The following is a 17,612-nucleotide window of genomic DNA, read 5'->3' as shown; positions in this document are numbered from 1 at the left end:
CCTTTGCTGCCCAAAACTGAGAGCAATGTTATCTTCTGGTGGATTGAGCACAGTTATTTAGATCATGTCAGCAGAGAATGAGGTCTTCATTTACTCCATATGGCCCTTTCCTGTGTCATTAAATTCAACTCCTGTTATGGTCCTCCATGGAAAACACTTTTTAAATGACCTTTAAGTAAGGAGTAGAAGGAAAGAAACTGCTTTTCTCTGTTTAGGAGAACAGTCCCTCAATCTTTATCCATCAAAAGCAGGTCTGATACTGGGAACTGAGCAACCACATTTGGCCTGTAGTGGGAAAACATTCTTGAGTTTGAGCTGCAGGGTCTCCAGACACATCTGGAGAAGGAAGGTGTTAGGGAGGTGATTCCCTCACCACCTAGAACACCCAGGAGGAGACTCCTTAAAAAAGATGAACAAGCCATTCCTTAGAGCTATAATATAAATTAGGTATTTCTGTTTGCTCATTCACCACTTTTAAAAATTTTTTTTTCAACGTTTATTTATTTTTGAGACAGAGAGAGACAGAGCATGAACGGGGGAGGGGCAGAGAGAGAGGGAGACACAGAATCGGAAACAGGCTCCAGGCTCTGAGCCATCAGCCCAGAGCCCGACGCGGGGCTCGAACTCACGGACCGCGAGATCATGACCTGGCTGAAGTCGGACACTTAACCGACTGCGCCACCCAGGCGCCCCTCATTCACCACTTTTTAAAGTCTAATTTACATGTTTTGGTCTTGTTAAACTCTATATAGGCAATTAATAAATAAAGCAAGTGCTACATACCCAACCTTAACACCAGAGCAATGAAGGAGTAGCCCTCCTCCCCCCACCGCCATAAGAGGTGGTGGCATGGGTGGTTGGTGAAAGACTCCCAAAGGGGAGAAAATGCAGGGTCACCAGTTGCAGCCACCCCTTCTCACATTGAGAAGCTAGGCAATTCTTGGGGCGCCTGGGTGGCGCAGTCGGTTAAGCGTCTGACTTCAGCCAGGTCATGATCTCGCGGTCCGTGAGTTCGAGCCCCGCATCGGGCTCTGGGCTGATGGCTCAGAGCCTGGAGCCTGTTTCCGATTCTGTGTCTCCCTCTCTCTCTGCCCCTCCCCCGTTCATGCTCTGTCTCTCTCTGTCCCAAAAATAAATAAACGTTGAGAAGCTAGGCAATTCATTCATTCATTTGTAATTCCAAAATATTGCTAAGATGGGTTAATTTTAATGAATAGAAGAGCTCTGACCCATGGTCAGCACTCAATAAATTTAGCTGTTGTTTTCTTCATTTGGAAAATTAAGTGTTAGAGCTAATAGAACTTGTTCAAAGTCTCAGAACTAAGAATTGGAGAAGCCAGGTTTTGAGCACTGGTCTGTTTTATCACATAGCCCAAGCTCTTGGCTCTGCACCCCACAGTTACCTGACTCTGAGAAGGCCAATTAAATACTAGAGGTTATTTTATCATTTTGGTTAACAAGTTCTTAAAAATGATCTAGCTTAGGGGTCAGCAAAAATTTTCTGTAAAGGTCCAGACAGTAAATATTTTCAGCTTTGCAGACCATATCTCTGTCACCAGTACTAAAATTCACTATTGTAGTGTGCAAGCAGCCATTGACAGTGTATAAATACATAGACAAAGCTATGTTCCAATTGAACCTTATTTATGGATACTGAAATTTTAATTTTATGTAATTTTCACATGTCACTGAAAATTACTCTTCTGTTTGTTTTCAACCATTTAAAAGTGTAAAAACCATTGTTAGTCCACAGGCTGTACTAAAACAAGGAGCAGATATGACCCACTGGCAATAGTTTGCTGACTCCTAAATTAGCTCATTTATCTGAGTGCCTAAGGCTTCAGGATATGAGAATCAAAGGTTCTTAGCCTTCTAAAGAGATTTACATGCAAATGTTTTCATTAGAAGGAAAATGTTATGTTTGAGAGCCAATGACAGTCCCTGCCTTCCTTTCTTTTTGGGTCCCCTCTAAGCCCACCATCTATCCTGGAAGAAATCAATGTCTGAGCTCAATTATTTGACAAGATGGTGATCACCCCAATAGGAAGAAATGCTTTCCATGAAGCCTTCCAAACAGAAACAAATGGGGGAAAAATGCTTCTCAAGATGGATCTGTGAGAAAAGTGTGTGTGTATCAGGAACTATGCCAGGTGCTGGGACACAGTGATAACTTGTCAGATCCTCAGACTCAAGGACTTCTAATCTGTTTTGGAACATTAGGTAAAGATTCCTGGAGGATACAACACCACGAAGAAATGTAAAGTTCCAATGCAACTTATGGACTTCCCTCATCTGGAACATATGGCCTCCAAAGTCATTGCAGTAGGAGAAGGGAGCTATTTCCTCCCTGAAGTACTTGATTCTTTTGAATTCTGTGAAATCTCATGTTCCTGGATTTTATTCTTCTTCATTGACCAGGTCTTCTTGGTTTCTTGCTGCTCAGTTTTCTCTTCTCAATACCAATCCCTATGGCTTTTCCCTGGGCTCCCTTCTTTTCCCAGGTGACTTTATCCAGTCCCACAGTTCGAAAACTAGACAGACAGATGATAGATAGATAGATAGATAGATAGATAGATAGATAGATAGATAGATATCTCTTTGTTTTTCTCCAAAACAAAATGTTTCCAAAATACTTCTGTTTCAATATTTTTTATTTTAGTAAATGATACCACCATCTTCCTAGTTACTGAAGTCAAAAATCAAGAAGTTATCTTTAAATTCTCCTTTTCCAAATAAAAAGAAATTCTTTTTCCTTATTCCCCAATACCAGCACTTGACTCTCCTAAACATATTCAAAATCTGTTCATTTCTTCTGTTGCCACTATGATTATGCTAGGTTAAGCTACTTTCTCTGTACAAAGGATAACAGCAAAGTGAACAGTTATGAACCCACCATTCAACTTAAATGCTGTGAAATTACCAATATACTATTGACACTATCCTGAATTATATGTTTATCAGTACTTTTCACATAACTTTCAGAAATGTATGTATCTCTAAACAGTTACTAGTTTTGCTTGTTGCCATGGTTGCAATATCTGTAGAATGATAGAAAATCTCAGGTGCAACAGGCTGAGAGTGAGTGTGAAGTGAGGGAATAAAGACTAACAATTCACAACTCTTCGTGAAGTTCTGTGAAGGAGAGCAGAGATGTGGGGCAGTAGTTGGAGCAGGATGTGGTATCAGGAAATGCTTTGTCTGGTTTTGTTTTTAGGATTGGTGAAAAATTGTAGTGTATTTTCAAGGTAATGGTAAGCTTCCAGCAGAGAGGGAGAAATTAGTAATGCAAGAGAAGTAGGGGAGAAGTCCTTGATAAAACAAGGGAGGATGGGATCCAGAACTCAAGTTGGGTTGAACTTTGATGGAAGTAGGGATACTATGTTAGAGAATTGATAGTGAACTTTTCATGGTAGAAAGATGAGGGAATCCCTGCCTTGTTACTTCCTTTTGCTCAGTGAAGTATGAAGCAAAAGCATCAGTTGACAGAAACAGATCATTAGAAGTGGGCAGGTGGATGGACTGACAGTACCAGCTACTGGGAAGGAACACCTTATGGATGGTGGCCCTTCACAAGTAGTAAAAGAGGTGACAGAAAGAGGTGAAAAGAGAGAGTGAACCAAGTGTTAAACTTCATTTATCAAGAAGGAAGTGGAATGGGGTAGTCTATATAGGACTTCCCGTGGAGGCATAGCAGGTGATAACGTCTGAAAGTAAAACTTGTTTAATCAAGTAGATACTTGTAATATCTGTTTGAATTGAGTTGTTTAAAACTAGATTTTAGACAAATGGGTCAACCCCAAAAAGTGAACTTCAAGGAACTGAGGCAGTGAGCGACTTATCTCTGTCTTGTCCTGCTTGGAACTTGACTTGGACCAAAAAATCCTCGTGTGTTTCATTGAGCCCACTACCTGAAACCTCCCAAGATATGCCTTTTCCATATTTGCTTCGTGTTAAATTCTCCATTTTCACTCTTCTTGGAAATCTGTATGCTCCTTGAGGAAACCTCTGTTGAGGGATTGCTTTCCACCCGCGATTAAGTTGCTCTTGTCCACATTCCTGCGTTCGCCTTGGCTTCAGATATGGATGCTCATCTCAGAAGCACATGGATTGGCTCAGATTTGTTTGCCATACCTATTGTTTCATAGAATCCTAGAATCTTGGGATTTTAGAGTTGAAAGCACCTTCAGGGTCATTTAGGTCAATCTCCTGCTTAATTTAGGATCTTCGTTTTTTTTCATATTGGTAACTCTATTCAACTCTACAGTTTTCTCCTTTATCATATAGGAGGCAGTTTCATCTCAGGTGACCTGACTTCCATTTCCAGTATTTGTATTTTTAGTCATTTGTACCCATTTGTTTTGTAATCACTTGGACATTTGGTCTTTGACTTTCCTTTTCTGGCCTGCCTATAATAGTTTTATCTGCCTTTGTTAGATAATACTGAGGTTAGAATTTCAAGTGATTTTGTGTCAGTTGAATGTCAAAGATTCTCTTTAATATCAGCTCTTATGCTGTTTTAAGCAGCAGTGGTTTGACACCCCTGGTCATGAAATTTTACACTTTGAAACTCATACAGATTCAACTAATGATTTCTCTCCCACAGAGGCTAACACTGCAGGTGGGCACCATTAAAATTTCAGTTTGACTTGCAATTTTTCCTTTGAAGAGACTGTGATTCTAGAATTCAATTCTTAGCTCTGTAGTAATCTGGTAGTTGTAGATCTTTAATGAGACAATGAGTATTCCCTTTATTTGTTACTAATATGTAATTAACTGGAGACATTTAGCACTAATAAGTCATCTGGCTTCAACATGGAGCACATCCAAGTTTCCACATCCTGATTATGTAGTCAATGTCTGGGTTATCTAGTTTGCTCAGATCTCCGCTCAATGTAGTGAACTGTAATGGAAGAGCAGGGTCTTTGGAAATAGTGAAATCTGGGCTCAGCTGGCTTTGCCATTTACCAACTCCACGTGTTCTGGAAATCATTTAACCTTTGTCAGCCTCCTTGGCCTCAGCTCTAAAACAGATGTAATCACACACGCACACGCGCGCACACACACACACACACACACACACACACACACACACACACCCTGCATTGTGCGAGGATTAAATGAGATAACGTGCAGTACATAAAATGTCCAAATATTTCCTGACACGTTGTAGGTGGTTAATAATGGTCAGGTCCCCTTTCCTTCTGTTGCCTGTGCTTTTTTCCTTTTTGCATCTGGACTAGCAGATAAAAGTGCTAGGCTTGTTTTCTGGGTCACTCTTCATAATCCTGAAGGATGGAGAGCATTTTCACAATGTCTTAGGTAAGCATTTCTTACCTTTAGGTCCTCACTGCAAGGATAGAAGCTACCACTGGTGGGAAAAGAGGGGAAGAAAATAAGTGAATGTTTAGAAAAAAACAAAAGGAAGAGGGTGAGAGAGGCAGGAAACGGAAATAAAAAAGGAAGAGGGTAGAACACAGAAGAGCACCTGTTGGGCGTGGAAGTACTGTTGAGAAATCACAAGCCTCAGAGCCAGGTAACTGCAGGGTGCAGAGAGAAGAGTGCTGGCTATGTGATAAAACAGACCAATGTTCAAAACCTGGCTTCTCCAATTACTAGTTCTGGGACCTTGAACAAGGTCATTTCCAAATGAAGAAACAACAGCTAAATTTCCTGAGTGCTTACCTTAAGTCAGGGCTGCTCTGTTCATTCAATTCTCACAACAGCCCCATGTGACGTATAGAACTACAATCCTCATTGAACAGATGAGGAAACTGGCTTCAGGATGTAGAGTATGTATTCAGGATGTGGTTAACATTTGTTCAAGATCACAGAGCTGGGATTTGCCCATAGACGGTCTAGCTCTGGAGTTCACACTTTAACCACTGTACTAAAGCTGCATATGTCATAGGGTAAAGAGGATATGGGATGCAAGTGTAAGTGGGCCACAGGACCTGCCCATAGTATGTATGGGTGCATGTGCTCCTTCCCTTTTTCTCTTCTCCTCTCCCTGGCTGCTTGTCTTCTCTTTTCCTGGTAGGAGTTAATGTTCCAGAAACTTCGTCTGGTTAAATGGGACTTGTCACCCCAGAAGGAACCCCAATGTAGCCTCATCTCAAATACATTCTAAGTGTCACAATGAACAAGTTTCATTGGTGCAGTTGAAGCTTGTTTTCAGGGGCTGTTTCTGTGAGTTCCACCCCTGGCTGTAAATCAAAATAAATCTGATAATGGGAGAAATAAAACTATTCACCCACTCATGCATGCACATGTGCACACACACTCTCTTTCTAGCACATAGGAGTTGATTATTCAGTTTCTTATCAAGTCTGTTTGATTGACTTTCTCAAATTAAATTAGGTCATATTTGACCATTGTCTTAAAGATGGTGGTTTTTCCTTCAATCAGTTCATTCTCTGTTTTAGCATCAAGTAGCTAATATTGTCTGAATTGTTCATTTGCACATTTGTCACCTGACAAAGAGTTGTCAGGAGCCTGTTACATTCTAAGCACTATGTAGGTATGAGGATATTAAGATGAATGAGATGGGCCTTCCTTTCAAGTAGATCATGATCTAATGATCTAATGATCATAAAACCAAATAATTATGCCACAACATGGTAAGTTCAGGAATGGACGTGAACACAGAGTTAATCATTTGTATTTTTTATTTTTACAGGATCAAAAATGTGTTCCTTATAATTCATATTTTTGTTTTTCTGCTGAGAATTAATTCTTTCTGCATTCCAATAAAAAAGAAATAATCACACATACTTTCTTTGAGTTATTTTATTACTACATATTTTAAGAGTAAGTTAGGAATCCAATTTCCTCATCATCATTTTTTAAAATTTGTTTTTAAGGTAAAATTTGTGTTTTCTATGGCCGACACATATGTTCATTGTTTAACAAAAGGAAAGAAATATGGGGGCACAAAGAAAATTGAAATTACCTGATAATCCTACTCTCCTGGAATTGTTTATTAAATAAGCAATTGACTTTAAGAGGTTTTATATTGTGCATGTATGGATATATACATGTATGTGTGTATACATGAAAATATGTTTTTTTTTCCTTCAAAACAGAGCCTACTGGGACATTAGATGTCTGGTACATGAAACAACCCATTGACTACAATAGACAACAGATTTCTCTTTTCTGGAAGGTAAGTTTTCATTGTCAGTGTAAAATTCAAGAGAAGTATATATTTGGTTGATTTTTTGTTTTGTTTTTATTGAGATATAATTAACATATAGAAAGAATTATATATTTGAACAATGTTTAAGGCCAAAAAAAAAAAAGTTTTCTTTCCATAGTGGCTTTATACAAGGCTTCAGAGACTTGGTTGAAGCTCGTTTCCTCAGCAATATCCTCAAGACACTTGACCCAATGTCATTTCCTTTTGTCAGATAAGAGTGAGAGTTCCCACTGATTTCCCTCCTGCACACAACTGCATCTTTTCCTCATCTGCTTGCATCCGTTCCTATCTCCAGGCATGTCCACACTCTGTCCCACTGCACCATTTCTTCTGCCTCTTGCCCCTCCCAGCCACTCTTAATCTCCCCTGCATATAACATGCCCACCAGTGACCACGCCACCTTACTTATTCACTTTTTGGGAAATTAAAGATGGGAACTCTGTGGATGTGGATATCTAGGAATGTATTTGCTATAGTCACTGAAAAGGGAGAGGGTGGAAAGAAGGCTGTTCTACCTCAGGAACTCAAGTAATTGTAGACAATCGTGTGAAGAGGAATGGAAAGCAACTCCTCCTCAGGAATAGTAGTAAAACAGTAGTGATTCAAACAACCTTCCAGAAAACAGTAAAACCTAATGTTATTACAGGATGTGAGAGTTTCACACAGTGCTGATTCTGGTGTGGTTGCTTCACTTAATCTTTTAAAAACCCTGTAAGATAGGTCGTAGGTATCCCCACTTAACAAATGGAAAACCTGAGGGTAAAGGAGAGGATGTTCTTCCCACAGTCACCCAGCTACTAAGTGCAGAATTGAGACTGAAACCCCATCCAGAACTCTTTCTTCTCTGTCATGACTCATCTTTGTGAAAAGAAAATACTATTTGAATTGAACTCCTGATTGGCATGCTGCTAATAAAAGGTTTTCAGGTGAGCTGTACTCCTCTTTACTTCCCTACTCCTGCATCCCTCTCACTGCACCTCTTCCATTTAAGGGTAAATCAACAGTTTTGGAATCATGAAGCTGATGAGCATGAAAGCAGAAGAGTCAGAGAAATGAATATCAAGTCCTCTGATGGGGTTAGCATGATAGATGTTGATAACTGCAGTTTTCTTCAGTTTTAAGAAATGAGCCAGGCAAGAATTGAGCTCTTTCTCCCTCTTTTCCTTTCTGTCTCACACACGCACAAAATGTCTGGTATGTGACTACTATAAATAGCGTGGTGAGTCATAATCAAGCTCTTCACTTTGAAACTAAAACTACAGCTTAAAATTTATTTTAAAATGAAGCCATGTTTAAGAGCAAGACAATTCTCAAAGCAAGACATTTAGAGTGGCCATAATTTGTGAATATTATAGAAGAACACAGCTCAGTTCTTGAGTGTTGGTTTTCATTTTCACAAGTAAGCAAGTGGTTAAAACCAAAATTCCTCCCTCCATAGAGAATCCTTCCCCCTGAGTGTCCTCAGCAGTGATCTGAAGAGATAGACTGTTTTAGTTCCAATAAACATTTTTTAGCCACAGGTAATGCTCAGCCAACATGCATATGCAAATTCTTCTCTGCTTTTCATTTTAATCTTGCCCCTAAGCCTGGAAAAGCCTAAACTCTAAAGTGAGATCTTGGAATTCAAAAGAACTTGAATTCTCTTCTAGTCTACCCTCCTATCATTAGCACTGCTCCCACTCCAGCCAGGACTGACACATGCCTCTGCTTGGACCGTCTCAGACAGGAAGAATTCCACTTTGTAAGCAGTCCATGCTCTGGTGGGCATCTCTTACTGTTAGAAAATTTTCCCTTTTGTGGAGCCAGAGTTGTGGGTGCATTAGACTGGAACTGGCGTCACTAAGAAACCAAAAATGTAAATACTAGAAACTTCCTGACACCAGATGGTGATCAAGACAGGGCAACTTCAAGACCTTCTGTGACTGTCCTGTTTGAGAGAGGCTCCTTAAGGAATGTTGGGTCTAGTCCTCAGTTTTTCAGGACTATCACAAGACTAAGTCCTTTTCTGCCAAACCCTGGGCTTCTTCAGTGGCCCCAAATAGGCCACTCACCTGGGAGTGGCAGTAAAAGACTGACGAGAGTTACTGAGATGAGCAGGCCTGCTTTGACCACAGAGCCACAGAGCCGGAGGGAATGTAAGCAGCATGCAGGCCCACCACCCATTTCACAAACAGAAACAGGTCTAGGGAAATGACGTGATTCCAAAGAGAGGATTTCAGGTACTGTGGTGCTTGCAGCTGGGAGCCTTCCTAGGCAGAAGTCACTGCTCCTGTCTGGAACCACTCCAGTCCCACTTGTCCTCCTGGGGATTCCCCATGCCACTCTCAGGCAGGCTTGGGAATTGATGGGGTGGTGCCATGACATAAGGGACCTGTTTAAATGTCAGACTAGAAAGAAACACTGCAGCCAGATCAGGTGGTTTGTGGTGGGGCCCAAATCAGACCTCACCAAGGAAAGGAAGCAAAGATGTATGTGTGTTGATTTTGGCTTTTTTTTTTTTCACTTTGATCAATACTGGGAACCCCAGTGAGAGGGACACCCTGCCACTGCAAAGAGGGGGATTTCAGGTCTTGGCACCAAAGGAAGCCCCAGGTAAAACCCCATTAGTCTATGAACAAAGTGAGAGCATGTTTCTCTGACAGCTGGGGGAATGTGAGATGACCTTTCATTTTTGTAGGATGTTTACATCAGAAGAGAACAACTTGTTGCTGAATGGGTACAGCCTGGATGTGTGAGGGAGTGAAGTGTGAATATAGGTGAGTGTGACTATGTATGTGTGATTGTGCATGTATGTGAGTGATGTGTGCATGTGTGTGAGTGCAGAGAGTAAACGTGAATGTGTATGTGACTGGGTATGAGTTTTTTATATGTGTGTGGGATGTGAGTGGGAGTGTGGGTATGTATCTATGAGTCTGTGTGTCAGTGTGGGTGCATGTAGGTGAGTGTCTTAGTCCCTTTGGGTACTATAACAAAATACCATAGACTGGGTGGATTATAAACAGAAATCGATTTCTCCCAATTATGGTGGCCGGGGTGTGTGTGGGTATGAGTGTTCGTGAATGTGTGTATGGATCAATGTGAGTGTGGGGGTGTGTTGAGGGGGAAGGAGACTTTTGCTTTATTGTTCTGGCTCTTACCTACTTACTCTGGGTTTCTCCTAAAAGCTTTCTTCTAAAAGTTCTCTTTCCTCAAAAATATCTGGTAGTATGTTTTGCCATAGCTATTTTTAAGAGAAAAAAATACTTTCTTTGTTGAAGCCAAAAAAGTACAACTTAATCTGTGAAATAAAACACCTCAGTATTGTTCAAACAATAAATGCAATAACAAGTAGAAAATGTTGCTCTGTCACAAACAGTGCCAGTGTCATGTTAGAGCTCTTCACAGGGGGCTTTCTAGCATCCCCTCCCTCACATTCCCTGTATCTTCCTTCTCTGCAAAGATTCATATTGTTTCCTTTGTTTTGATTAAGCGTTTCAATCCATGATTCCAGTACAGATTTCTTTCACTTAACATAGCATGTATCCTTTAGGAAGAAAATCACCTTATAGATAGATAGATAGATAGATAGATAGATAGATAGATAGATAGACAGACAATGTATGGAAAGATGTGCCAAACCTCATTAACCTTTACAATTTCCTCTGTTAATTTCTTAATCATGGCAGGTCATAAACTTTCTGGAATTATGTTTGAGGCCATGGATCTGGAAGTAGTGTGTATAAATGAAGCCAACTTCACTTTATTCATTCATTCATTCAAACTAGCAAATATATTGAAGGCTCTCATTAGTACTGGACACTGTGCTGCATTCCAGAGATATGGAAGTGAACAAGACAAATGCAGTCCTCAGGTGCTTGAACTCACAGTCCAGGAGAAGGACAGACATGGGGATGATGACAGCACTCAGGTGTTAAGGAGGAGTTCAAGATCCAGCTAGGGAGATGATTATCGGGGTTAGCTAGTAGACCAAAGGAATGGGTGAGGAGTCACAGAGGATCTCTTGCAAGGTAATACTAGAGCTGACCCCAGAAGAACAGGTTAGCTGGACAAGGGTGGGGGAACATTTGGCAGGAAACCAGGGACTATGGATTCAGCATGTAAAGGATCACTGTAGTGAAGCCCCATCCCATAGAAATATAAAGCAAGCCACAAAGGAGAGTCATATGTATAATTTAAAATTTTCTTGTAGCCACATTTAAAAAATAAAAAGAGACAGATGGGATCAATTTTAATAATATATTTTATTTAAGCCCAAGTATGTATGGAATATTATCCTTTCAACATGTAAATCAATATTTTAAAATTATTGATCAGCTATTTTACATTCTTCTTACCCTACTAAGTCTTTGGAAACTGGTGTGTCTACTAAGTGCCAGCGGGCCCAGTGGCTAAGAGCTTGCCTCCAGAGGGCGGACATGTCAGTCACACATCAAGATCTTTATGGCTGCCTGCAGCTAGTGACTCCCTCATGTAGCAAACAGCGCCCCTCTAGGGCCCTCACAAGCAATACAGAAGAGAGTTAGAGAAACTTAGTTCCAAAAGTGGGGAAGATTTGGTGGGTTTTGTTCATTTGTTAAATGACGTAACTCATTCGGATAAACAGCTGCCCTCAAATCACAGAAGACGAGAAGAAAGAGAAAAGAACAAGCCCCATACACCAGTTCACAGCAGAGCCTCAGAAAGGTCTGTTGTGACCAGAGGCAGCTTAGTACATTCCCTTCGTCTCTTTCTCTCTGTATTTCTCTGTGTCCTGTCAAGAATATTACAATCCATATCACGTTGCACTGATGAGATGTGTCCTTTGGCCTCCTCATATGAAAGAAATCCAGTAAATGTAGGAAAATATTACTTGTAATCTGATTTATATTGATGTAGAACAAAGGTCTGTCATAAATTCACAGGGAAGATTGGCTGTCAGGAGCCTGAGGCCTTTATATAATTAGAGGAGGCATCCCAATCTCAGAATCAATATTTAAATACAAAAGCAGCAGATGGGAAGATTTTCATAGTTTTGTTGCAATATTCAGCTCTGTCTCCTTTCCTTTCCCAACCCTGGTCCTATCACAGGCTGGCACAGCATTTCTGAAGGTATTTTTGGAAAGAAAGGGTTGTTTTCCCTTGCTTACTAGTCACACATATTATAGCATCTGTAATGTAGAGAATCTTAGTTGGATAACAGAAGGTGGTCAATGACAAAGATAAGAAAGTGGGTAGCAGAGAATTAACATAAGATAGAAAACAGAGACAGAAGGGAAGTTCAAGTTTTGCTCTAACAAAGTTTCCATTATTTTGCTGATTTTCTGCTACAAAACAAGTTAGAAATCATGATGTCATGAGTTATTAGTATCCATTAAATAAGTTCAGGGTAGCAAAACACCTGGGAGAATCTAGAAAGTGCTAACACGACAGCAGTTAAGAGCTTACCCTCTAGGCAGAACTGAGCTGCCTGGGTTCAGGGTGCAGCCTCACCGCCTACTGGCTGTGTGTTCTTAAGCAAGGTGCTTAACCTCTCTGTGCCTTCCTTTCCTCACACATGCATATGGTAATAGTATGTACTACATGAGGTTGTTGAGAAGATTAATGAGAGAATCACGAAAAGCGTTTGCTAGATTATTAGGAAGCAAACGTTGTGCAGGACTCTGAGGACACAAAGGTGAGTCAACAGGCTCATGGGAGGACAGATCCATAGATGGATCATTTCAATACAGTGATTTTTAAACCTTCCGATGAGGGTTATCTTTTGAGGTGCTCCTTCACTTTGGGCTGGGTTGCTGAAAGCCATCATGAGTTCTGAAATCAATACCCAGGCTTAAATTATACATGCTTTGTAATCAACTGTATGACATTGGTGAGATTTTCATACAGAGCTGTGGTGGGATCCAAGTCAAGATGGCTTGACCTTCCATAGATTGGTAGAAGAGTAATATGAATATAATGGAAAAGTGCCAAGTACGGTGATTTTTATTTTAGGGTAACCGACAGCAGGTAACTCACCAAGTGTCTTAACATTTGCCATGCATCCAGCACTCTTTGAAACTGTTTGCCTCCTTCAGCCCATTGAATCCTCCAGTAAGCCTATGCTATACACAGAATTACCTCATTTTACAGATAAGTAAATTGAGCCTCAGAAAGGTAAAATAATTTGGCCAAGGTCACACAGCTGCTATGTGGTGGAGTAGGAAAAACTAAGTCAGTAGCTTTCCAAAACCAACCTTGCCACCCCAAAAGTCTTCATAGACAAAACTGTGACATATTCAAGTTCCCTACCTTTCTAATATGTCTTGACTACAGACTCTCTTCTTTGACATATTGGCAGCTCTGACATATTTTTGTTTGTCTGTTTGCATCAGGGAAAGTTAGAATAAAATATTATTTTATGACAAGTACAGTAGGTTTTTTAAAGTCCTAAGAAGACATGATTTATCAATTCACAGAAACACCCTTCTTCCTATATACTTCAAAACAAAATAGGGACATCTGGAGAGCTCAGTTGGTGGAGCATGTGACTCTTGATCTCAGGGTTGTGAGTTCGAGCCCCATGTTGGGTGTACAGAGTACTTAAATCTTTAAAAACAAAGCAAACAAAAAACAACAGAGGTCTTGCATTCTGACATGTACCAGATTTTGTCCTATCACAGATACATTTACCAAGGTATTTTTGATGGTGAAAGCCTTTTCACCCAACAGAACTCTCACAATAGTTTATGAGAGAGCTGTTCACTCTTTGCTTCGTAGACAAACCTGTCAGAAAAGCTAACTTATACTAAGTTTAGATCATTTCTTACGGAGCAGAAAGAAAACTGAAGGAGACCGTGGGACAGCTTTTCCTGATTAGCACACTCTTACCAATAGGAGAGGCTGACAATGACAGTAGGAACACTGGCTTGAGACCTGCTTTCAGCACTGCCCACAAAGGTACAAGAAGTACTAGAGACATTGGACACATTTTGGACATTGCCTTACACCCACCGTACACCCTCTTACACCCACCTTACACCCTCTTACACCCACTAGGGGGCGCACTAAAAACTTACTTTTCTGTGGGGACTACTTGCATCAGTCTCTTAACCTCTCCAAGCTTCAGCTCCCTCAGGATGGGGAGATGTGAGGACTAAATGTGACAATAGATGTAAAGTTTCTGACTCATGGTATGGCCCAATAAATGATAGTTTCTCCCTATCACTCACCCAAATATACATTAGAATAAAATATTAGAATAAATATTAAAAATAAATACATTAGTGTATATATATGTGTGTGTATATATATATATTGTATATATACATGTGTATATAGTGTATATATATATGTGTGTGTGTATGTATATATATATATATATACATACACATTAGAATAAAAGAAGTTCATCTAGAAAGACCCAGCTGACTCCTCAGATGGCAGTTCTTTGGGATTCACAGCTTGTCTCCTTGTGACAACAAGGCCTGTTGGCTCTGGAAAAAAAAGAATTCTGGATCTCCACCCTCCCAAAATTGTTGACTTGATGTCTGCTGTTGATGTTCCACATCAGAATATACCACAACCTTGCAATTAGACAAGCTGCTTTCCAACATTGGGCCAGAGAGTGACTGGGGATTCCAACTATGAAACATGGTGCCCCCTGGTGACCAGTTGTCTCAGGCTTGCCAACAGAAGGAGCAGGAGTAGAGGGATCACTAGTCAAGAGCCTTGGATTCCAACCTCAGCTCCTCCATCTATCCCTTGAGAGCCCTTAAGCAAGTCACTTCATGTCCCAGACTCAATTTCCCTATTGGTAAAATGAAATGTTGAATGAACTGTTAAACTGTAGAATCCTGCCTGGTTCTGAAGTTCTGTGATGATATTCCATTACATCAAGACCAAGTATAATCTGGAGGTGATGTATTACATGCATTATTTGCAAACTTTATGTTATTATTTTTTTAAAAAGCCAAATTGCACTGTTTTCAGTTGCTTCAGGAGACTATGTGCCCATCTGGATAAATACCTGTTTTCCTTTTGGCTCATTGAGTTTTTTGTTCCATGGACCGTGTTGGACAAATTGTGCCCGTTTTCAAATTGGTGAAGGAGACCAATTGCCTGAGTGATGTTAACCTTTATCCTAAAACTTGAGCTTAATATTTTATATAAGCATAACTTGTATGTGTATATGTATAAGCATATGTGTATGTGTATACATATATATACATATATATACACACATATTTATACATACATTTACACATATGTATAAATATGGGATACCATATTTATTTCTCTAACTACCTAACTCCACATTTACCTTCTCAATGATATTTTCAACTCCGAAATATGGGATGTGGAGGGGAAAATGCAAGGGTTTGGGTCCAGGCCCTTCACTACCCTCTAGGAACCTTCACTCATCTTTCAGATCCACATCTCTGTTCACTAGATCACTGCAGTGTGTGGTGTGTGGAAATGAGCTAGATTTCCACAGCAGTCCCTAGGAAGTTCATTGGATCCAAGATGATTTGGCATTTCCCCCTTCTTCCAGCACTCTCCCATAGGATTGAAGGAGATTGCTGATGTGTCTATGAAGGACAGTGAGAGGAAGGTAGTGAGGGTTGAGTTGCAAGGTGTTTTTTTTCAATTAGGGCTCTATTTTCTCAGTTGTCAGAGTAAGACTGAAGCCCCTTGTGTTCCTGTCAAGAATGGGGAGCTTTGTGAGCACAGTTAACTCTTGAGGAGTGCCCTAAGGGATATATGGTGTGAGGGTAGAATAATAGTCCTATCTCTGGACCTACAGAGGAGATAGGGAAGGATAGAGTAATAGCTAAGGGAATTATCTTCTCCAGCCAGCTTTTGCTTTAACTTATCCTTTTTTTCTCCTGTGACAAAAGGCATGTTTATTTTTTATTTTTTATTTTATTTTAATTTACATCCAAGTTAGTTAGCATATAGTGCAACAATGATTTCAGGAGTAGATTCCTTAATGCCCCTTACCCATTTAGCCCATCCCCTCTCCTACAACCCTTCCAGTAACCCCTGTTGTTCTCCATATTTAAGAGTCTCTTATGTTTTGTCACCCTTCCTGATTGTATATTATTTTTGCTTCCCTTCCCTTATGTTCATCTGTTTTGTCTCTTAAAGTCCTCATATGGGTGAAGTCATATGATATTTGTCTTTCCCTGACTAATTTCACTTAGCATAATACCCTCTAGTCCCATCCACGTAGCTGCAAATTGCAAGATTTCATTCTTTTTGATTGCTGAGTAATACTCCATTGTATATATATACCACATCTTCTTTATCCATTCATTCATCGATGGACATTTGGGCTCTTTCCATACTTTGGCTATTGTTGATAGTGCTGCTATAAACATTGGGGTACAAAGGGCATATTTATTAATAACAGTTCAGAATATCGCAATTTCAAAAGCACTCACTTTAATCCAAACAACAGGCCTATAAAATTGACTGTGGTGTACAATTAAAATATTAACTTTCTTGGTTCTTGCCAGAACACAAAAATGTCTTCTAGGGAAAGACTGAATGTGCACCCAAAAGAGCCCTCAGCAACATGGCATTCATCTGGTGCATTGACCATGGTTTAAGATCCAGTCCTGGACCTTGTGGATCCAGAAGGGCACCTAGGATAGGACCTGCATTAATCAAGTTCCCAGAGACTGAAATATAAAAAGCTAGATGTTCATGGATTAATTTATAGTGAGGAATGCAGCTGTTGGGCTAACTAGGAGGCTTGAGTCAGCAGATAGGAACATTCTCTCTCAGCATGCTAATTATTTCAGAAGCCAAATTATAATCAGAAGGCCAATTTATTCACTTAAAGTGAAAAACATAAATTTTAAGTAAACCAGATGTTCCTGTTATCCCAGTCTCTCCTGAAAGATAAACTTCACAGGAAACAAAATTATTAGAAGATTGCTTGAGGGGCAGGGAATCAGAGAAAGGGGCATTTGGCAGTCCTAAAATGTGTCTTTTAGCAGCTGCACCCATGAAGGAATAGCCTTGCCAAGAAAATGGTAATGCTTAAGTCTCACGGGTTAAACCTTTTTCTCCCTGTACTAGGCATGGACGGGCACTGCCATTGCTGGCCTTGGCAGCTCTCCATTTTCATTGCTTCTGTTTCCCATGGTCCTTATCCAAACAGGGTTACAATACAAATAATTAGTTTTCTGCTTACTTTCTGGGATCCCTCCCAAATGATCTCAATTGGAATTCTTGCAATTCCAAAACTCATTAGTCACACATTTATAAACAGTGTCTTACTTTCCTAGGACAGATGGCTAATCCAGTTCATGAAGTGTGGATTTTACTAGTTTAGCTCTTGAAAATCTCACTTTTGATTTAATGAGCAGCATTACACTTTCTACATAAAAAGTTTGTGTGTGTGTGTGTGTGTGTGTGTGTGTGTGTGTGTGTGTGTGTATTTCACAGATTT

At 40.1% G+C, this 17,612-nt stretch overlaps 1 protein-coding gene across 1 annotated transcript in view; it reads left to right on the top strand.

Moving 5' to 3' along the window:
* The window catches only part of IL12RB2 (interleukin 12 receptor subunit beta 2), a 77,848-nt gene that overhangs the window by 28,390 nt on the left and 31,846 nt on the right, over positions 1-17,612 (top strand). Inside the window, exon 8 of the mRNA XM_047869312.1 lies at positions 7,083-7,162. Coding sequence (XP_047725268.1) covers positions 7,083-7,162 — 80 coding nt within the window. The remainder of the gene's footprint in view (positions 1-7,082; positions 7,163-17,612) is intronic.

The sequence above is a fragment of the Prionailurus viverrinus genome, chromosome C1 (assembly GCF_022837055.1).
Source record: "Prionailurus viverrinus isolate Anna chromosome C1, UM_Priviv_1.0, whole genome shotgun sequence".
NCBI classification, from domain to species: domain Eukaryota; kingdom Metazoa; phylum Chordata; class Mammalia; order Carnivora; family Felidae; genus Prionailurus; species Prionailurus viverrinus.
The sequence above is the reverse complement of the archived record's forward strand: the minus strand, read 5'-3'. Positions and strand labels throughout refer to the sequence as shown.